This window comes from Panthera leo, chromosome C1 (assembly GCF_018350215.1).
Source record: "Panthera leo isolate Ple1 chromosome C1, P.leo_Ple1_pat1.1, whole genome shotgun sequence".
NCBI classification, from domain to species: Eukaryota; Metazoa; Chordata; class Mammalia; order Carnivora; family Felidae; genus Panthera; species Panthera leo.
The window spans coordinates 131172301-131196126 of NC_056686.1; the positions used below are offsets into that span (position 1 = coordinate 131172301).

Here is a 23826-nt window from a genome sequence, read left to right on the forward strand (position 1 = left end):
GCTCATATTTCATAGTAATGAAGCTTTTAAGGTACCTGCCGTGATTCCGTTAATGGGATTCTCTTTAATACAGATGCTTTTATCAGCATATTTTTTCAGTAAAAATAGTATTCTCACTGAATTTTAAGCTTAGTCATATTACACCATTAATTTCTAAGTACTGCAGGTCCTTGTCAATTTAGTAATACTTTCACGATGCATAAAATGCCAACTCTACTTGTAGGATTAAACTCTTACGAGACAACAATTTATGCACATGAGCAAAAAAGTGAGGAAACATAATAAATTTTTCCTCCAATAAACTTTATTGGGACTGTATCTAGGAATACTCTATATATTAAACTAATATACAATTTCAAACAATGTGTTTGTTCACATTTTGATAAAAAAATGAATATATATTTTTTAAAATATCCTTTTTAGAAATAATGTATCTGTCCCTCTGTTGTATTTTCTAATGCGTTTTTGGGTATAATCTCATTAAGTATAGACTATGAACTAACATTTATCATAGTATTTTAAGTTTTTATTCTTTGTAAATATATCACATTGAAATCCACAAAAATGTCACAATATTTTATTTACTGAGTACCAGCGTTTTATTCTCAATTATATAATATATTCCCCATGACTTGTATGCCAGTAAAATTATTTATTTTGATACAGAAATCTTCCATTACAAAATTACTGGTGAAAACACTCCTGTTCATTATTATAGACAGTGATTTAAAAATATATCAGAGAGGAAATACAGTTTTATGCATAAGGGTTTCGGTATTGGTATCTTCTGAACCATGAAAGGAGCCCAGTAATCACTTCATCGTTATTTTTTATTCTAAAGCAATTCTTTTAAATTTTTTCCAGGTAATTTCAGGAAGGATTTCAGACCAAAATTTGCCCATGCTTTTGTACAGGGAAGGCAACCATAAATCTGGTCTTCATTTTGTCTCTGGATATGCAGGTATGGCTCCCAATTGGTATCACCAATAAATTCTGCCTGAATGATGGTTGTTACCGGTCTTCAGAATCAGCGATCCCCTTGGTTCACTATTTCTACCTATACTATTCTCTGTTTTGGTCTATATGTCCAACTCCTTTAGATGAAAATCCCTTTACATTTTCCTGAAATGTTTTTACTAAGAAGAAAAGTATATGAAGCTAAGGGTCTCATGGCAGAGACTGAGGTAAGGAAGTATAATACAGAAAAATGTTTTTGCTAGAAAACAAGTGCTGCTAAATGTCATGGGTCATGAAACAAAAACTAAGAAAGGACTAGCAGGTGTGGGGCTGTCCTGGCTGGCATCTCTAATCTAATTGCCATTCGGGCAATGTGACAAGTCCACCTATGTAAACCATCTGTTAGTTCTCTCACTCCATTTCACTGCACACCATTTGGACAAGCAAAAACAAAAAAGTAAAATGCTTAGAGCCAAACAATGCAGTGCTTTTTGGATGTGAAATTCTTCCGTTGACATAGTCCATTTGAAGTCCCCTGGTTCATTCAGGTTCTGGGCTTAATTATATATTCCATATATTTTGCTGGGATTTTTTCTTATTCTTATATTTTGAAATCAAGAACGCGATAAGACTTCTTTGAAGACCTGACAAATTAAGATTCCTTGGGTGGCTCTGCTAATGTTTTGAAAGCTCATTATATACCTGATGTCAAAGGAATTTCTTGTGTAGTATTAAGCAGTATTTGCCTCCCACCCACCCACCCCCGCTTTTTTTTTTTTTACTAGAAGCAAAAATACAAACCTTTCAATTGTTGAATTGAGAAAATAATATGAAAAGAGAGAACATTATATATTCAAAAGGTGGCACAAATTCATTACAGTGTGACTTGCCTTGCTGTGCTTCTTTATCATACACTTTCATATGAACAACCCCAGAAGTCTTATTTCGTAGGACTGTGGGGTTTCTTCCATCCCTTTTGCTGCAGGTTCCCAGCTGAGCTAAGTTTTGGTCTGCCCACCACAGTTTCTTATCTATAAAAATGAAAAGATTTTTTCTATGAAAAAGATAATCATCTTATTAAATAATAATAAACAGCCAGTAAAGTATAATACTTTCTGATTTCTTTTGTTACATTCCCAAGCTCTGTGTCTAAGGAGAAAAAAATAAAATCTCTTTTATTCTTTTAAAAATACAAACCACAATGATATTTATTTAAATTTTCCTCCTTCCTCTCCAATCAGAGATTCCTGCCTTTAACTTTTCTTTTTCGTAAAAAAAAAAAAAAAACAAAAAAAAAAAAACTTTTCTTTTTCTTTTTCATATAGACTATAAATAAAAGCATTTTCAAATTAATATAGAATACAGACTACATTATTTACATATGTACACATGATCACATTAGTGCTCTACAACATCTGTAAATAAATGGCAAAATCCAACCAAATATCCGGGCAATTATAAGAAAATATTGTCCTATTTTTGTTTACAGTATGTAAGCTTTTAATAATTTGTACTTCTCATTACTGAATTCTTCATAACTCTTCATAACTCTTTTATTTTTTTGCACAACTTATGACCCTTTCTTCAAAATGTTAATAATGTAAACTGTTCAGTTTATGTGTTGAGGACACGTATTGAATGTTTTTTGGTAGTAGACACTCTGTAATGTTCCATAGATTAAAAAAAAAAAATAGTCCCAACCCTAAGGAAGCTAGCATGCTGGTGAAGATGATAGATTTATTATCATTTTATTTCAAATTATCATAGAGAAACTATAAAGAAACTATTACCATTCTCATTTTATAGATGAAGACTCTAAGATTCATAGAGATTAATTAAATTAAAAAAATTGTTTTTCAGTTTAGTTATTTTGAGAAAGAGACAGGATGAGCAGGGGAGGGGCAGAGAGACAGGGAGACAGAGGATCCCAAGCAGGCTCCACACTGTCAGTGCAGAGTCCAATGCAAGGCTCAATCTCACGAACTGTGAGATCATGACCTGAGCCAAAACCAAGAGTCAGATACTTAAACCAACTGAGCTACCAAGGCACCCCAATCAAATTTTTATACTTTGTCTTCCTATCTCCAAAACTTGTGTTCTTTCTACAACTCCATGCTGACTGCATTAAAAATTTTAAAGAGGGGTACCTGGGTGGCTCAGTTAGTTGAGCATTGGACTTTGTCTCAGGTCATGATCTCACAGTTCATGAGTTTGAGCCCCACATCAGGATCTCTGCTACCAGTGTAGAGCCTGATTTGGATCCTCTGTCCCCTTCTCTCTCTGCCCCTCCCCTGCCCACACGCTCTATCAAAAATAAATAAACATTTATTTTAAAAAAATTAAGGAAAGGCAGTAATTCAAAATAAAGTTCAAAATTATAAAGGTTTTAAACAATTTAGACTTTTCAACAAAAGCCTAACTAATAACAATTGGGACCGCATTAATTTTTACCTAGAAGTCAAAGGTTAATTAATTTTGTGAAAAAAAAAAAAAAAAAAAAAACAAAAAACAAAACAAAAAAACTCTTTACCTTCACAGTTCATTTATTCTCATTCAAATGCTATGATATTTTGACTAAACCAAGGCCTAGTTTCAGATATTTAAGAAGGATACTAATACAGATATGAACAATAATCACCCCTTACTGAATTTGATTTTGTACAATACACATTTGTAAACACTGAAGGTAGATTAATACATTTAATCTTCAAAACAATTCTAGAAGGCAAGTATTACCATTATTTCTTTATTATTTTTATTTTATTTTAGACAGAGAAAGTGCAAGTGGGATAGTGGGGCAGAGGGAGAGAGAGAGAGAATCTTAAACAGGCTCCACGTTCAGCACAGAGCGTGATGCAGGACTCAATCCCACGACCCTTGGATCATGACCTGAGCCAAAATCAAGAGTCGTTCACTCAACCAACTGAGCCACCCAGGCATCCCTAAGTACTACTATTATTAAACCATTTTACAGTAGAATGCTGAGGCAAAGTGATATTAAGCAGCTTTCCCCAGGTCATACAATAAATAGAGGCCCCAGATTATATAACAAGCACTGATTTCAGAGCTGCTGGTGCTAATTTCATCTCTAGTGTCCCCTTCTATAGATGGATGGAGTTTATAGTCTTCTCTCTTGACATATGCATATGGAGCTTAGATTATGCTGATGACATTGAGTAGCCCATTCACTTTTGGGTTTGTTTTACACTTGTGAATTGACATAACAAGGTAAAAGTTCACTGTGAATAGAAAATTTTACTGTAGAGACTTTATTTATTATTATTTTTAAATTTTTATTTATATTTAAAAGAGAGACAGAGACAGAGTTCAAGCAGTGGAGGGGCAGAGAGAGAGAGAGACAGAATCCGAAGTAGGCTCCAGGATCTGAACTGTCAGGACAGAGACCCACATGGGGCTGGGTCTCACAAAACGCGAGATCATGACCTGAGCCAGAGTCAGACGCTTATCTGACTGAGCCACCCAGGGGCCCCTGTAGAGACCTTATTAAAAGGTGTTTAGAACGGTACAGTAGACTAGACCCGTGTATGTTCCCTTTCAGTTTTTTCAATGTGCCACTGTGATAGGAATTTAGAAACACAAAGCAGAAAAATCCATGTATACACTCATAGAGAATTAAGGACCTATAAACAATGTATAAAAGATGGTATTTTATAATGGTATAGATGGTATAAAAGATGGAGAAATAGGTTAAGTTGCAACCTGGAGTGTTAATTTTCCCCCACTCTCAATTTTATTTTATACTCTAATTAAAAATGAAAATAAGATAACATATAATGTGATTTTTACAATAGAGAAGTGGAAGCCATCACTATCCACAGAACTCTAGATGACCTTGATTTCAGCCTCCAAATAGTTCAGTGGGAGTGCTAATAAAGGTTAAAAATAGAATAATTAAGTGAAGATATTTTTCTATGTAATATCCTCTGCCACCACCATGTCTGCAACCCCTTGCCCTGAGTTTACAGAGGGTGATAGCCACTAATAGAAATTCTCAAATAAAAATATGACCATAGCTCTTTTTTAAAATACTCATCAAACAGGGGGACCTGGGTGGCTCAGTCGGTTAAGTGTCAGACTTTTGGCTCAAGTCATGAACTTGCGGTTCCTGAGTTTGAGCCTCTGGTGGGCTCTGTACTGACAGCTCAGAGACTGAAGCCTGCTTAGGATTCTGTGTCTCCCTCTCTCTCTGCCCTTCCCTTGCTTGTGCTCTATCTTTCAATCTCTCAAAAATAGACATTTAAAAAATTAAAATACTCAGCAAACAGGCTTGAAATATTAGGTCTGGTGTCTCGCAATAACATTCCCTTCATTCTGGCATTTGAGGAAGGCAAAACCTGACCCCTAGCTCCTACCTAAAGCAAAATCTGCAAGTCAGTGTCCAATGGCATGCAGAGCTCCCAGTGAGACACCCCCTCTCCAGAAAGATACAAAGTAAAAAGAGTTTTATTTTCATAAAAAAAAGAGGAAATCCGTGATAGACACCCAGTTCTCCTTTGTTACATATCAAGGGGAACCAAGAATCTCCAGTTCAATGAGAAAAGCCAATTAAAGAAACCTCTTAGAACATTAAAAAATCTTGTCTAAATAAAAATATGTTTTAAAATAGAGTGACGACGAAATGTGTTTGAGAAAATCTTCCATAATACAAAGAAAAAGGCAGATAATATGACAGAAGAAGAAAGACAAGTAGACTATTAGTCTAAAAAGTCCAATAGTCAGTATCACTAATCTGACTAGAAATCATTGGTTGTCTACTGCTATGCACTTACAGAAAAAATAAATAAATGAATAAATCAGCCTGTTTTACTTAAGAATGTTCTGAATTGATCAGTAAAAAGCACTAATTTTATTAAATCTTGATCTTTTAGTACATGTCTTTTTAATAATCTGTGTGGCAAAATGGGAAGTGTGCATAAAGCACTTCTGTTGCATGTTAAATCATGATTGTCTGGAAGAAATGTACTTATGCAGTTTAACCTCCAGGAAAATTAGCTTTTTTTTCTTCAAGTTTTTAAATTCCAGTTAGTTAACATACAGGGTAATGTGAGTTTCAGATGCAGAATTTAGTGACTCATCACTTACTACAACCCAGTGGTCATCATCACAAAAGCCCTCCTTAACCTGTCACCCATTTAACCCATCCCTCCTCCTTTCCAGTAACCCTCAACTTGTTCTCTATTGTTAAGGGTCTGTTTCCTGGTTTGTGCCTCCCCCCTCTATCTATCTCCTTTTTGTTTTGTTTTTTTTTTTATAAAAATGACCTACTTTTTTCATAGAATATCATCTTTACTTGAAAGAACAACTGACCCACAATCTATGCCTCTTCAGATGTAGGTATTTGGCAGATAGTGCTCAAAAATGAATGTAATGGAGAAGAGAGTTAGTATAAAGCTACAGTTAATTACAGTGTGGTATTGGTAAAAAAATAGACAAATCAACGAAATCAAATAGAGAGCCCAGAAAAGGATCTCAGTAAATACAGTCACCTGATTTTTGACAAAGCAGCAAAGGCAATACAATGGAGCAAACAGAGTCTCTTAAACAGTGTTCCAGCTGGGACAACGGGGCATTTCCATGCAAGAGAATGAATCTAGGTACAGACCTTACACCCTTCACAAAAATGAACTCAAAAGAGAACACTGACCTAAATGTAAAATGCAAAATTATAAAGCTCTCAAAAGATAATATAGGAGAAAACCTAAATGACTTTGAGCCTTTTAATTACAACATCAAAGACATAATCCATGAAACCAGTAATTGATAAAATGGACTTTTTAAAAGTAAAACTTCTGTGCAAAAGAAAATATCAAGGTACTTGGAAGACAAGCCACAGACATGGAGAGAATATTTGCAAAAGATACATCTGATAAAAGACCATTATCAAAAATTTACCAAGAATTCTTGGGGCACCTGGGTGGCTCAGTCAGTTGAATGTCTGACTTGGCTCAGGTCATGATTTCATGGTCTGTGGGTTCGAGCCCCATGTTGTGCTGACAGCTCAGAGCCTGGAGCTTGCTTCGGATTCTGTGTCTCCCTCTCTCTCTGCCCCTCCCCTGCTTGTGCTCTGTCTCTCTCTCAAAAATAAGCTTTAAACAAAAAAGTACATACAAAGAGTTCTTAAAATTCAACAAAACAACCAAATTAAGAAAAAAAGGGCCAAAGGCCTTAACAGACACCTCATCAAAAAAGATATATAGATGGCAGACAAGCATATGAACAGATGCTCCACCTCATATGTGATCAGAGAAATGCAAAATAACATAACAATTAGATACCACTAGACACCTATTAAAATGGCCAAAGTTCAGAACACTGACAACACCAAATGCCAACAAGAATGTGATGCAACAAAAACCCTCATACGCTGCTGGTGAGAATGTAAAATGTTACAGCTATTTTGGAAGAAAATTTGGTGGTTTCTTACAAAATCAAAAATATTCCTACCATATGATTCAGCAATCTACTCTGTGTTATTTACCCAAAGTAGTTAAAAGCTTATGTCTACACAGAAATTTACACACATATTTTCACAGATTTATTCATTATTGCAAAAATCAGACTTGACTAGAAAACAGAAAAGAAGGGAAGGAAGAGAGAAGAAAAGGAAAGAAAAAGAAAAGAAGACACGAGAAGAAGAAAAGAAAAATACCTCTATCCCTAACCACTATAAGCTAGTCAACCTGTGGCAGACTCCATGTTGTTTACTCAACAGCTGCTCTCCTTCCTGTCGATTCTGCTAAAGAAGAATAATTTCCACAGGCAACACTCGAAATGCCAAACACATTCTTTTGCAGCCTCCTGGGCAATAGAGGTGGCCATGTAACCTAATCTAGATTAGTTTCAGGGCAGGAGAGGCTTCTAAGAGTAGCACAAAACTATGCCCTGTCTCTGTGAAATGTCTCTATGGATAACCAATTGGATTCTGTTGGGGCAGTACAAAGCTGTCATATAAATGGGAGGAGAGGCAGAACAGAAAGAACCATGTCCTTGAGGACCATGACCAAAGAACCTTATGCCCAGGAAGGACCATGAGGACTTGGATAATATGAATCTAAGTAGTGACCAGCACGAAAAGGACTACAGATAGCCTAGAAAAAGTATTCTAGGTTGTTGCGGCCCTCTGAAAACATACATTTCATCATCCCTCATCCTTGCTCAAGATTCTTCTAATTTCCTGATTATATACTGCCTCAAATTTAAAATTCTTTACCAAGTTTTAAAATCAAGACATAATCTGAATTGATTCCACCTAAAATTTCTTTCCAACTTCTCTCTAGTACTTGTGTTTAATCCATTCTTGTGACCTCACAATATTCATTCATTCATTTTTCAACTAATATCAGGCATCTATTTTATTTATAAGTACTATATAGGTAGTGGGAAAATGAGAGAAGACAATGACTGCTTTTATAGATCCTATGTTATAGTGAGGGAGAGAGAAATACATAAACAAACAGGAAAGAAATAAATGAAATTTCTACAAATCAACAGCAAAAAAATAAATACCCTGATTGAAAATGGCGAATAACTTGAATAAACATTTTTCTAAAGAAGGCATGCAAATGGCCCACATGTATATGAAAAAATGCTCAATATCACCACTCATCAAAGAAATGCAAATCCAAACCAGAATGAGATAGTACCTCACATTTGTTAGGAGGGCTATGATTAAAGAAAAAATAAAAAAGACAACAATGTGAGCAAGGGTATGGAGAAATTGGAACCCTTGCACATTGCTCTGGGAATGTAAAATGGCAAGGCCACTACAGAAAATAGTATGGGGGTTACTCAAAAAAAATTAAAAATAGAACTATCATATGACCTAGCAACCCCATACATCTGGGTATATATTCAAAGGAATTGAAGTCAGGATATCAAAGAGATATTAACACTCCAATGTTAATTGCAGCATAATTCATAATAGCAAAGATATAGAAACAACCTAAATGTCTGTTAAAGGATGAATGATTAAACAAAATGTGGTATATACATACAAAAGAATATTATTCAGCATTAATAAAGAAGGAAATATCCTGTACAGAATGTTGATAACGAGAGAGACTATAAATGTAAGAATATAGGAGATATATAGTCAATCTCAGTATTTTTTTTTCAGTTTTACTGTGAACCTAAAACTGCTCTAAGGAAATTAATACTTAAAAAAAAAAAAGGAGATTTTGTCACATACAACAACATGGATGAACCTTGAGGACATCATGCTAAGTAAAATTAGCCAGTCAAAAACGGACACACACTTCAAGATTCACTTATATGATGTACCTAATATAGTCAAACTCAGAAACAGAGATTAGAATGATGGTTGCCAGAGGTTGGGGAGAGAAGGAGAGGGGAAGTTGCTCTTCCACAGGTATAAAGTTTCAGTTATAAAAAAAGGGGTATGTTCTAGAGATCTGCTGTACAACACTGTGCCAGTAGTTAACAACACTGTATTGTGCCCTTAAAAATCTGTGAGGAGGGTGAATCTCATGCTAAGTATTCTTATCACAATTTTAACAAAAATTAGGAAAGAAAATAACTAAAAACTTCTATTAGTGCTATGGTGAAAATAGGCATGTTTCCATTTTTTACAAACGTTGGTTTCCCCATCTTTGTCAGCATGTGCTTCCAATATAGGCACCCTTCACTGCACAAGTAGAACCCTTCTGTCCCGCAGCAAAGTATGTCAGACTAGGCATATCTCACATCGACTCTTCCTTCCCACTGATGCTGAGGCATCTCCAGACGGAATCACATAGTTTTATTTTTAATTACTGCTTTTCCCTTCTTTTCACTTGTATTAATTTTGAGTCTCTATCCAGAGATGAAAGCTCTTGAGAACAAGGATCCTGTCTTGTACTTCTTTATGTTCTTCACAGTGCTTTGCATTCTTTTGAACTGAGCACGATTTAGAAATTTCCTAAATACATGTGAAATGACTGGGGAAATAAATATCCCTAAAAATATCTCCCGTAACAAATCATAACTCAGAAAACATTTAAATAAAGCCATCTCTCCCATTCCCTGTTGATATTATCTTTTTGAAAACATTTCTTTTTAAATATATTTTTCAAGTATCTCTAACACAAAGAACTTTGGTTTTGACTATGTATTACTTAGAATCACATTTGTTTCTTCCACTTTTTCTTTCTCACACTGTTATTGACTTGAATATACTAGAATCTTCAGAAATTACTAGAATTCAAAGACTACTTCCTTAACTTAATCCAAGTAATTATGAGTATCTCTACTCCACCATTATGGGTCGAATTGTGTCTCCCAAAATTCATATGTTGAAGTCCAAACTTCCAGTACTTCAGAGTGTAACTGTTTTTAGAGATAGGGACTTTAAAGGGCTAATTAAATTAAAATGAGTTCGTTAGGATGGGTCCTAATCCACTATGACTAATGTCCTTATAGGAAGAGAAGATTAGAAGGACTGAGTAATGTACAGAATTGTTGAATCACTATATTGTACACCTGAAACTACTATAACACTGTAGGTTAATTATACTGGAATAAAGAGAGAGAAATAAAGAGAAGGAGAAAACTAGGACATAGATACACACACAGGAAAGACCCAGGGAGGACAAGACACCCATCTACAAGTCCTGGAGAGAGGCCTCAGTCAATAGCAAGCATGCTGACACCTTGATCTCAGACTTCAAGCTCCAAAACAGTGAGAAAGGCAATTTCTGTTTAGCCACTCAGTCTGTGAGACTTTGTTATGTTAGCCGTAGCAAAAAAATACATTTACTAATAGAGCTAATAAAGGTATTTATGAAATATAAGGAAGAATTAACATAAATAACAAATATAAATTGATTCTACCATACAATCTCTTCACTCAAGAGATAGAGAAGAGAGAAAAGGGAAATAAGTTTACTGAACAGCACTAAGTTCCAGGGCCTTTTCTAGGCTCTGAACATAAGCAAATATGACTGTCTCATTTAATCATCATAAATGAGATGTGATGTGTTAATACACCTCCTGTTGTTAAAGATGAGGAAACAGAAGGTCAGAAGGTGACCTTCTCCAAGGTCACACAGCAGACCTTCTCCAAGGTCACACATGGTGCTAACTCTCAGTTGGTGTTAACTGAATTTCATTGCTCTTTCCACTACATTGCTCTGTATGAAATGGTATCCCACTAGATCTAATAACACTATACCCTGCAATGCAAATATTACTTGATAAATATATATTGAAGTTCAGCCCCAAAATAAACAATTGAAGTATGTGTCAGTTATTATATTTTAAAATTATAATTATAAATTTTAATAATACTTTCCTGCTTAAATGTATTATCAAAATTAATAGCTGTTTTATAAATATTCAGAATATGTACTTTATTTAAGTTTACCAGAACTGTTGAGATCCATATTTAAAAATTGCATTTCCTCAAAAACTAGCCCTTTACATTTAAAATATAAAATGCCCAGTTACATCTGAATTACAAATACATGACAAATAATTTTTGTAGAAGTATGTTCTAAAAATTGCATATATAAAAATTATTAATTTATATGAAATTCAAGTTTGACTGGGTATCATGCATTTTATCTGGCAATTCTATTATCTCCACTCTCTTCTGAAACCCCAAAATTTACAAGAAAGCAATGAATAAGGTATAAACCTATAAAGACAAGGAGGGTTTTATAAAGGAAAATAAAGGCCATGGCTATAAAAATTGTAGTAGGTTACAAGCAGATTATAATTGGTGACTGACTTTACAGATAAAATGAAAATCTAGACCTTCAAAGGGAGGAGGCCAGATGTAAACTAGTCTGCACTGCAGAACTTCAGAACAGGTCAGAAACTGGGAACCTAAAGGTCTGTAAAAACAGGGAGTTACATGCCATTGAAAGAAACATGATGGATTTCGTCTATTTAAGGAGTTAGAACCAAGTGTACACAACCAAGAGAGTGATCCTCTTTAAACCTGGTCAAAGAGTTAGAGATATACCCTCTGGAGAGGATCACTGAAGACAATGAAAATAAGACACAGCTCAGGGTCTGTATACTATAAATAAACACACGGATTAAGAGAGAATCTATATTAGCGGTTCTCAAATTTGAGAATGACATAGAATCATCTGGAGGGTGTGTTAAGACACAACTCTTTGGGTCCTACTCCAGAGTCTATGATTCGGTAGTTCTGAGAGGGCACCTGAGAATTTGCATTTCCAAGTTCCCAGGTGATGCTGATGTTTGTTGGTCTAATGGGTCTCCACCTTAGGTAAACATTAGAATCATCTGGAGGACCTTTAAAATAACACCTGAGAGCCATTCCCAGAGATTATTATTGAATTGTTTTGGCCTATGGGTTTTCCAAATGTTCCTGGCTATTCTAAGGTGCACTGGCCATAAAAAACAACGGACCTAAGCCCTAAGCCACAAGACCTCTCTCTCCCCTTCCCCATGCTTTGAGGAAGCTGGCATTCAGGTTAACATCTCCCACATGAGTGACGAAAGGGTTTCTTTCCTCTTTGGGGGAAACTGTCTCACCAATGCTCTGAAGAAGCTGATTACCGAGGAATATTCTCCTCCCCAAAGCATCCTGGTATAGCTATTTTTAATGATGCTTACTATTACATAAACCCTGCTTCTTTAATGCTGAATTTCCAGTCATCATTAGAAAGGTGAAGTCAAGATACATCACGTAACTGAAGAAAGACTACACCATGACCAAGAACCAAATTAAGTAAATACACAGGAAAAATACTCAGAGGAAACAGAAGCAAAAGAAAAAAAAAATTTATATATATATATACATACATATATATATATATATATACATATATATATATATATGTATGTATATATATACCAGAACAAAATACAAATTAATATACTCAAAGTTATAATAGGAACTACATTCTTAAAGCAAGAAGAGGAGGGAATTAAAAAAAAAAGGAACAGAGAAAGCAAAAGTTGAACCCCTAGAAAGTACAACTATTCTAGCTGAAATAAAAAATTTGATGTAAAGTTTGAAGTTGAAAAACATCCTTAAGAAAATAAGAAGGAAAAAAAAGAAACAGAAAATCAAAGTTCACCATCTAAATGAAATGAGTTCAGAAATAGATCGCTGAAAAACAGAAGGCAAAAAGTGATTAAAAAACAATTTAACATTATTTTCCAAAACTGAAGAGGGGAAAAAAAAATTCTAGAGAGAAAATTTAGTTAATAAATCAAAGGACACAATAGCGGAATAGCATTGGCCTTCTCAACTGCAACATCAACATTGAGAAGACAATTAAGCATGCCTTGATAGGTCTGATACAAAATTATTTCCAATCCTGATTTTCATTCTCAACTGCTACAGACTGAATATTTGCATTCTTCCCACATGTATGTATTGAAACCCTAATTCCCAATGGGATGGTATGAGGGAATAGGGTCTTTGGGAGGTAATTAGGAGCCTCCATGATGAGAGGAATGACCTTATAAAAATAGAGCTAGCCCTATTTCTGCTATCATGGGAGAATATGCCATTTTCAAGCAAGAAAGTGGGCTCTCACCACATGATCTCTATGATGTCTTCACCATATGCCTAAATCTCTACCTTATGCCTGACTATCCTTTTATCTTCAGTCTGTGTATACAACTGCATAGATATTTCTACCTAAATATAAAATAGTCACTGCAAACTTTACCACAATAAAATCCATTTCATTTTTCCCATGTATGTTCCTTTCGTGGTAAATTTCTGTTATGGACTCAATGTTAATATCCTTCCCTCAGATTCATATGTTGAAATCCTGAACCCCAGTGTGAGGTGACCAGGGAGGTGATCAGATAGTAAAGATCGAGCTCATAGAGGGAATTAGGACCCTTACAAAAGACACCCCAAAGAGCTCTCTCACCCCTTCCATCTTAGGATAGGGAGAAGACAGCTATCTGAACCAGGAGGCATGCTCTCACCACACATAGAATCTGCCAGCACATTGATCTTGGACTTCTCAACCTCCATTAGGGTGAGAAATAAATGTTGATAAACTACCCAGCCTGTACTAATTTTTGTTATAGCAGCCTTAAACAACTAAAACAACTTCTCAAACTGAATGACCTCCATTTAGTCATCAGAGGTAAAACCAGACAGTCATCTTTTGGTCCCTCACCACCTCCATGGTCTCTCCTAAGTGCCAGCCAGTCTGAGCAAGCCTACTTGATTTTTCACCCTTATTACATCCAGGATGTTTTATTTCTTCTCCATTACCAATGAAACTGCTTAGCTCAAGGCCTCAGCACTTCTCATTCTCCTCTCATTGCTGAACAAACACTGGAGTGATCTTTCCAAAATGCAAATCTGAGCGTTCAATGCAAATCTGCTGCTTAAAACTCTCCACTGGCTTTCCCCTGCCAACCCCCTAAGCAGGGCACAAAGGCCATCCATGATTTGATGCCTGATGAATTTTCCATCACCAGATCTGTTACTGCTCCTAGTGCTCTATGTTCCAGGAATATTGAATCACAGTCAACTTCCAATTTTCCAGGGATAGATTAACCATGTTATGGCAAAAACATGCAAGGAAATAACCAAAAGGCGGCTTATTTGTAAAGAAAAATAATTAAAACTGCTGTGAATAAGAGAAATATGTACATATCAGGACAAGTCTATCATTTCCAATTATATAGGAACTATTACATTTTTACATTGTATCCACTACAAATCAGAAACGCCCCTCCACCTGGACCATTAGAGGTGGCTATGTTTGCTTACAGCATAAGTCTCTTAGCCTGTTAGTTGCTTTTCTGTGCAGGAGCAGCTCCCTCTACTTTGTCTGGAACTATGCAAAAATCTGTTCCTTATGGCTTTGATGGAACTATAAGTCTCTTTGCTCTGTTGAGACCTGGTTTTTGTTGTTTTTCTTAAACACAGAATTTGGAAAAGGACAGTGAAGGTGGTATGGAGAGCCCTGCAGAACAAAGCCCAGCATTCTGTGTTGAAGCCTTTGTGACCCTGAACTGACAGATATGGCCCTACACTCTCGATTCATGGTTACAGTGAGAGCACTGCCTCATTGAGAGCTGAGGGGGCAGTCTGAGGTTATAGGGAGAAAAACTTGAGAATGGTAGGTAATTTAATTTCCAAGTTGATGGCTTGACTGTGTTGCCAGTGAACTAGTATCCGTGCAATGATGGAGAGAGTTATAGTGAGAGGGAGGAATTAGCTGACAAAGACAAAGCAGCTCCAAATAACTGCTTGCTGGGGTGTTTAGAAAATAAAAAGCAGAGTTTATTCAATGAAAACTGATGTTATCTAAGACAGTTTTCCTTAGAAAAAGGGAGTGGAGAAAGAGCAGGAGTAGGGGGAGGAAAGAGCAAACTACGTGGTTCAAATAGAGCAGACAATTTGAACATTTTGATGGAATACATTTGTATTAAATATTCATCGTGTATCACAGTTGTGTTTACTTGTGCCTGAACTGTGTTCCACCTGTGTCCTCCTTCCATTTTCCATTATCCCAGGTAAAAGGCTAATATATTGTTGACAGTTTGCATGATTTTCCAAAATGATGATTCTCAAACATCTCTATGCATTTTTGTGTTTGCCCTCAGTTTGCTTCCTTACCTCCACTGCTACACTCACTTCTACTCCCATTATCTGCATAATGGGCACATATACAGATTTTTGGACTCAGCTCAAATGATACCTCTGTTTGGAATCTTTGATTGCCCTGAAAAGATAGAGTGGTTCACCTGACCCTTTGTGTTCGGTGGTTTGTGTATGATTCTATTGTAACATTCATAATCCCCTAACACTTTGTTAATTTACATTTATGCCTCCTTATTTAAAACGTTAAGACTCTTCAGGGCAAGAATTATGTCTTACTAACTCTTGTCTTCCATACATATGCCAATGCCGGGCACATGGACAGTTTTTAAAGCTGGCTGAGAGTCATCATAATAGGTAAGAATGTAATTTGGAGTCATACATACCTGCTTTGATGCCTAGCTATGACACTTACTTTCTGGGTGATCCTGAGAAACTTATTTGGACCTTCAATATTTGTCTCCTCAATATTTGTCTCCTCATGTATAAAATGAGAAAACTTCTTCCACACCCACATAATATATGAAGTATTAGCGAAATGACTTGAATATTAAAGACAATAATTGGTAGCTTGTTGAATAAACAAATGAGTCAACACAAAATCTGAAACATATATGTGAGTATATTGATTCTATTACATAAACAATTGATAAAAATATTCCTACTCAATATTAGCAGGACTCCGTGTGGAATTACTTTTTTAAGATGGCGGATGGATTTGCGTTGTTTTTCTATGATTTTATACTACTTGTCTTGTGGGTAATGAAGGGTGGCATGAGGTGCAACCTGAAAATACCCACCTCTGCCCTAAGGGTTTTTTGAGCTGATTATTTTGGGAAAAAGAAGACACAGGAGAAGCTCTGAAGATAGTATAAGTTAGCCTTTTGTAAATGACATTTATGTTTCGAAAGGAGGCCTGTACCATGAAGAGAGCTAATACCAGTGATAACTTTTTTATCTGAGAAACATTTCTGTCCATGGCAAGGTAACATTTACCAAATATTTCCTCTTTTCACCTCCCCATGAATTGCCTTCTACCTTTTGAAGCCCAAGACACTTGCCTCTTTCCTTAGCTAAGGATAATATATAAACCTCAATCATCTGGCTGCCTTTCAAGGCTCCTATCTTTAGGGGGCTTTTGTACACACACACAAATTATTTTTTCTCCTGTTAATTTCCCTTTTATTACAGGGGGCTCTCAGCCAAGAACCTACAAGAGTAAATGGAAAATTATTTTTTCTCCTCTATACTAGTCATAATCATGAATGTGGGAGTTGGTTGAAATTAGTGTAATTCTTGACAGTGTAAAATCATTATGCTAATAGCCTGTAGTGATCACTCCAAAGGTGATCACCAAGTCCAAGTTGTACCCTAGATGACCTATTAGGGTAGGGAAAATAAAATATTAGAACTTTGATTTACAGTTGTAATTCTAAACAAGTGAGATTATCCGTGTTCAAAGAAAACAACTTCTCTGTTTGATATTTACTTATACATTGCTTAAATGAAAGATTTAAGAGAATAATTTTCCCCGTGTTAAGGCCCCCCCCCTTACTTAAAAAAGGTTTAAAGAGGGTTAAGTGATAATCTTCCTCTTTTGAACTGAATTGCATGTCCTGCAAATTCAATGTTGAAGCCTTAACCCCTAATGTGACTTCATTAAGAGATAGGATCTTCAAAAAGGAAACTAAGGTTTATAAGGTCAGAAGGGTGGGATTCTAACTCAATAGGACTGGCTTCAGCTTAAGAAGAAGGAAGATCAGTAGTATGAGCACAGAGTAAAGACCGCAAGAGGACCTGGTGAGAAGGCTGTCATCTACAAGCCAAGGAGGCCTATTGACTCCTTGATCTTGGAATTCCCTCCTCCAGACTTGTGAGAAAATAAGTTTCTACTGTTTAAGCTACTCAGTCTGTAGTGTTTTGTTATGGCAGTCTTAGCTATCCCATATCAACTAGTTTGTTAACAGTATCTCAGGGAAGTTATTTTAAAAAGAGTCTGAAACATTTTGAAGGACCAGGCTGAGAAGCACAACTGAGAGAAAATTCACCCTAAACTGAAAGCAGATGTGAGCCTTACCTCTAAAATACATTCTATTTACCTGCATCCACAGTCTTTCTAAGACCTCCATTCCTTCTTCCTCTACTGGTACCACACTAGTCCAAGCTATCACAGTCTCTCACCTGAACTCCTCTGACAGCCTCCTGAAGTTTTCTAGTGTCTATTCATGCTTTTCCCATAGCCCACTCTTCACACACTCTGAAATAACATTTTAAAAATATATCTAATTATAAAACTCCTATTTAACCCTTCAACTGGCTTTTAGAATAAATTGCCACGCTAGCCACATTAACCACACCATGCAAGCATTTTTTGCCCTAATGGCCTTTTTATTTGCTATTTTCTCTGCCCAGAAAATCATCCTTGGGAATTTTCACAAGGCAAGATCTTTTTAACAAGATCTTTCTTGTTATTCAAGTGTAAGCCCAAATAGTACCTCTTTGGCAAGGACTTCCCGGAAAGTCTACTGTTTTCCAAACAGAGATAAGCAGAATGAAACTCTCTGTTCCTAGTAATCAAATACCACATAAAATAGCACCCAGGAAATATTAATCTCAGTAGATCTTGTCCTAAATATATCTTTATTATTATGTGCAGGTCATATTTTTTAGTTTTTGGAAAGAGTCTGAAATACGGGAACTAGGCTTAGAAGATAACAGTCATGTTGTAGAAGGGTCTGAGAACCATGCCACTCTGAATGAAATAAAGAAAACTATGCGTCTAACCAGATAGCTCAAGTGAGAAGAGAGAGCAGGCCAAAATAGTACCACTGCTATTATCAACTGACAAAATATCTGGGAGAGCAAAAGAAGATGAATGGCAAAGCCTTAAAAGTTTGTAAACAATTTGACCTAGAAATGCTACATCTAAAACTGTACCCTAAGCTCAGCAAATAATAGTTATTAGAACAGCCATCACAATATGTATAATTTCAAAAAAAAATTAAAAAGAAAAGAACTTTAAAAACCTAACTGTATATAGGTGATTACTTAAATGAAATATCACATAGGGACACCTGAATGGCTCAGTCGGTTGAATGTCCGGCTTCAGCTCAGGTTATGATCTCCTGCTTTGTGGGTTCGAGCTCCATGTCCGACTCTGTGCTCACAGCTCAGAGCCTGGCGCCTGCTTCAGATTCTCCCTCCCTCTCTCTGCCCCTCCCCCACTCGCACTGTGTCTCTCTGTCTCTCAAAAATGAATAAACATAAAAAAAATGAAATATCATATAGGCATACAGTAGAATATTTGGTAAACATAGAAATGATATTGTAGAAACATTCATTGATTGAGAAAGCAATGTTTAAGACAAATGAGAAGTGAAATGAAGTTTATATATAATTATTTTTTAAATATGTCAAACTTTAACCTAAGCCTTAAACCACAGGTTTACAATAAAAATTCTTGATATTTTAAAATGTTACTATTTTTGCCCATTTTTAAAAGAATTTACTGTATTTGCATTAATATTATTTAACTTAAATTTCACTTAAGTCATCTTTGCAGTGTGGTTTTTGAGCAATTTTTTTCTTTTGATATGAGAATTAACCAACTGGCATTTTATTCTGGTTTGAACACACAGTATATTATAAGATTCCATTATTTTTAAAATTGCTTTAAATGGCTGTTCTAAATGGGATAATTTGCTGTTCTGTCCTTATTATTGAACTATGAATGTTGTTGTTGCAGTTACTATCCAACTCTTCTGATACTGACAAATGATTAATATGAAAAAATACACTGATATAGAAATATATGTATGGGTCTAAATATAGATAAATTATTGGGAAAAAGGTTAAGAATAGTTACAAATAATCTTTGGTGTTCCCATTTGACATGTTTTTGCCCTTCCCAAATAATTTAATATATGCATTCACTTAAAAATAAAAACATGTAAAACCTCCATGTCATGGCACTTATCAGGGGAAAAAATTGCCATTTACATAATCAGCAAAATATTATGTGACTGCAACTCAATACTTTCAACTGAGTTGGATGAGATAGATATTTGCCAGCTGGAGCATGCTCTTGAAATAGAAAATTTAAAAAAATGTTTTGTAAAGTAAAAATCATTCTATAATTCTTTATTTTATGATTTATTAAATCATAAATGTCATATTTTAAATATAAATTACAAAGTGAAGAAGAATGCATGTGCCCTTTATGGAGAAGTTCAGAATGAGTATCCTTATGTGATCATTTTCTTATGCCCTCATTTTTATATCTAGAGAACTACTAGATAAGGACTCTATGTTTGAAACAAATCACAATATAATGTTTCTGAAAAAGAAATATAATTCTGAGTTTGCAAATAATACATTTATCATTACATTTGGGATTGAAAGAAAAAATTGTCACCTTATTGATACAAATGTTTTTTAGGAAAAAAGATGATCTGGAGAGGTGATTTTTGTCATTCTACACCAAGTAATCTCCAACTTTGACTAGATTTCTCACACCAGAATTCCCAGGAACAAATCTAGACGGCACAGTATCATGAGAAAAAAAATACACACACACACACACACACGCACACAAAGTACACACATATATTAATGCTTAGATCTAATTTGCATGGAAAATGATTTGGAGGTGTATTAACTGTTTCAAAAAAGGAAATACATCTCTCAAGGGGGCTGGTTGTCCAAATAACTTTTTTTAAAGGGATACTTATTTTTTATGTTTATTTATTTTTGAGAGAGAGAGAGACAGAGACAGAGACAGAGACAGAGACAGAGACAGAGAGAGAGAGAGAGAGAGAGAAGGGGAGAGGCAGAGCGTGAACAGCAGACAGGCAGAGAGAGAGGGAGACACAGAATCCAAAGCAGGCTCTAGGCTCTGAGCTGGCAGCACACAGCCCAGCAGGGGCTCAAACAGATGAACCTGGAGATCATGACCTGAGCTAAAGTCAGAGGTTAAACCAACTGAGCTACCCAGGCTCCCCTAAATTTTCAAGTAATAAAACATGGTTAAATAATTTTGAAATTTTACTGAAACTATATTTTATTCCTACTTTCTATAAAAAAGCTTTTATGTATTTTGTCTATCAATGGAAATATAAGAAATATGCCAACTTAAGAGGTCTTTAATATTTTTGCCTCCATTAAAGGCAATCTTGGTAATGACCAGGTCAAATCATCCTTAAAAACAAACAACAACAACAACAGCAAATTTATTTTTCTTCCAAATTCAAATCTTAGCAGATCTTACTATGCCACATGTATTATTTTTGTATTGCTACTACACTAACTAAAGAGTCTTCTTTTAAAGGTTTCTGGGTCACCTACCTATCGTTCTAAATCTCATCACATCTTTTAGGCAAAGCTCTTACCTCTATTCCACGATTACAGTCTTTTTTCCTCCCACATATAATCTCATTTGGAGTCAATTCAGGACAAAATAATCTCATCACTGGCCTTTTTGAGTATTTTCCATCTTTGCTACATCTATATTGTAAGCTCCATGGAACAATTTTACATATAATTTGAAAATTTAAAAGCACAGTATTTTTAAAAGGTGAACATGATTTATGCTCTTTGATTTTTTCCCCCATACTACTCAGGATATTCCTTGAATGGTTATAGTTTTAAATATGGAACACTATTAATTAGAATTAAATTAATGAGGACATTTATTTTGACTTTGTAATGCTTAATATTCTCTTCATTTATAATGAAATTGGTCTAATGCTAATTATAAAGGGGGGGGGGAGAAATTTAAACATACTGATGCCCAGATACAATATTTTGGTTTTCATTTACCTAAATCTAGGTATAGACGGTCCCAGAAAATCCTTTGTGATCAAATGCCATCTAAGTCTAATTTGAGTTGAACAAAATTGCCAAATAGCAAAAAAGGCTCAAATCCTAATGTTTAACTACAGTTTAAGTGAATAATATTCACCAAATCTTACTATGATTCCAAGTTATGTATTACATCCCAACATTAGATAATACGTGTAGTATAGTGGCAGACTTGTGGAATGACCTCTTTGGTTCTTTTGATTCATTTTCAATATTCATTACACTGCTGTTGTAATTATATTAACTCAAAAATCTATTATAAATCTAAAATATGCCTTTTTCTAGTCTAAACACTTTCTTCTTTTTAAATGAAAGAGGAGACATGGGGCAATATAGAGAATTATGTCTCTACTAAAAAATATGCATTTTAAATGCTATAAATATGAACAATGTAAATTTATTTTTCCTGAAAAATGATTCCAGAAAAATTAACCTTTAATAGTTTACAAAGGGGAGACAATCACTATTTAATGCTTTTAAGTATGGTAAAGCTGAGATGATTTAATTACACCATTTATGTTAACGAGACCATTCTCTGATCACTAATTATAATCTAGTTACAAAAATAGTACTATGATGTACTTTGCAATTGTAGTATTTATCCATTCTGTTAGGTAATTAGCATTAAGAAGAGCAACATATTGGAACACAGCAATTTAAGGTGACAAAAATTGCTGGAATAGTATCACATATAGTCCTTTGGAGATTTCTCGTAGTACTTTTAATGTAAATTTTGATGGGCTATTAGTTTTCATTAATGGTGGTTTGAGTACTTAGAGGAGACAACTATGTACTATACTTAGTGCTGGGCAAACTGCCTGGATATATTTCATATATTACCATTACTTTAATGAATAGTGTTATGGCAATTAGAAGACTGATGGCTTAGAAAATTTAGGTGGATATATTTGAAGTTCTTTACACTAAGTGACATTGCTTGGTGTACACTAAAAAGTATCTTACCCCTTTTTGAAAAGTATGATTTGAAAGGAGAATTACTTTAAATATATAGCATAATTATAGTGCATTTAAAATAAACTGGTTTCCATATGTCAAATTACAGATAGAGATGCAATATAAGTGTAACAAGTCACTGGATCTTTTTCTTGAAAAGTAGATGTAAACACAATTTTTAAGTAAACAGAATATCATTTGAATCTTTTTAAATGATATGTTGTTTGTTCGGCTTTCCATTACTGATATTTTTAAGTAGAATACGCTTACATAATTCAAGTATAAGCACAATAATTATGTAAACATCTAATACAAGTGTACTGATGATCATTCATATGTCTAAGAGCATTCACATTTTTTCAACCCTTGAGATAGCAACTGGGGTAATTTTTCTGATCTGTTTTAACGATCCTTAACTAAAAGCATCATTTTCAAATATTATATTCCATTTTTCATGAATTCTTTCTGAGTAATATTTTATAAATATATGATCTGGTGTCTAGAAATCATTCTCTGAAAAAAATTTCAATCTTTTTTTTTAAATAAGTTAATATTCTTTCTAACCCTGGATAAGTTTAAGTGACATAAAAACAATTCCAAAAAAATATAAATCATTAAAGCTTTTAATTTTAAAACCTCTGAAATTAAAGCAACAAACTAAGAGTTCTTCAAAGTTAAGTGTTCTAAGTAACTATTGTTTTCTTCATATGATTGATTTAATGTTTTTTTTAATTTCCATAAACATTAACCAGAACAGCTTGAAAGAATCACATTTACTAGAAATTTCTCTTCTTTCCTATTAAAATGCATAATTATCAACAGTAACATTGTATGTAATAAATTGGAAATAAAGAAAACACATGCAGCAGAACTGATTTCATCATCATTAAGAATTTCTTAAACATGAAAGCTAAAATCTTTCCGTTACAGAAGTTACTGTAAATTACTACTTCTAGCTCATACTATAAGCATAAGTTAACTATGTATTCTATTTTGGTAAATTGCTTTAGTGGTAGCAAATATAATATCAAGCATTTTTTAATTAAGCAGAATAAAATTTCATGGAGTGGGAAAGTAAATTGCATGCCTACGGCATTAAAAAAATGTTTTGGGCTCGCCATCTAAAAGCAACAGGTATTCACAAATACGGTCAAATAGTCAATTTGCACTTCCTGTTCTTTCTGCCTTACATGTGCTTCCCCCAGATTCCTGAATGACTCACTCACTCGCTTCAGATTTTTGTTCAACTGTCATTTCCTAGTAAAAATTGCCACGACCTCTCTACTTAAAATTGTAATTTTTCTGGCTCCTTCCTCTCAGTTCAATTCTGCACTCCTCATTCTTATGCCCCAGTTGAATTTTCTCCATTAGTACCTTTCACCACCTGACAAACTTTATTTCAGTAGTGTAGTTGCTTATATACTTGTTTTCTCCCACTGGGAATAGCAGCCCCTTAATGATGGATTCGTTACCTGCTGTAA

General features: G+C 34.8%; 1 protein-coding gene across 1 annotated transcript in view; it reads right to left on the reverse strand.

The window, feature by feature from the left end:
- LRP1B (LDL receptor related protein 1B) overlaps window positions 1–23826 on the reverse strand; it is a 1882572-nt gene that overhangs the window by 517610 nt on the left and 1341136 nt on the right. The window contains exon 33 of the mRNA XM_042948663.1: window positions 1844–1988. Within this exon, the coding sequence (XP_042804597.1) occupies window positions 1844–1988 (145 nt within the window). The remainder of the gene's footprint in view (window positions 1–1843; window positions 1989–23826) is intronic.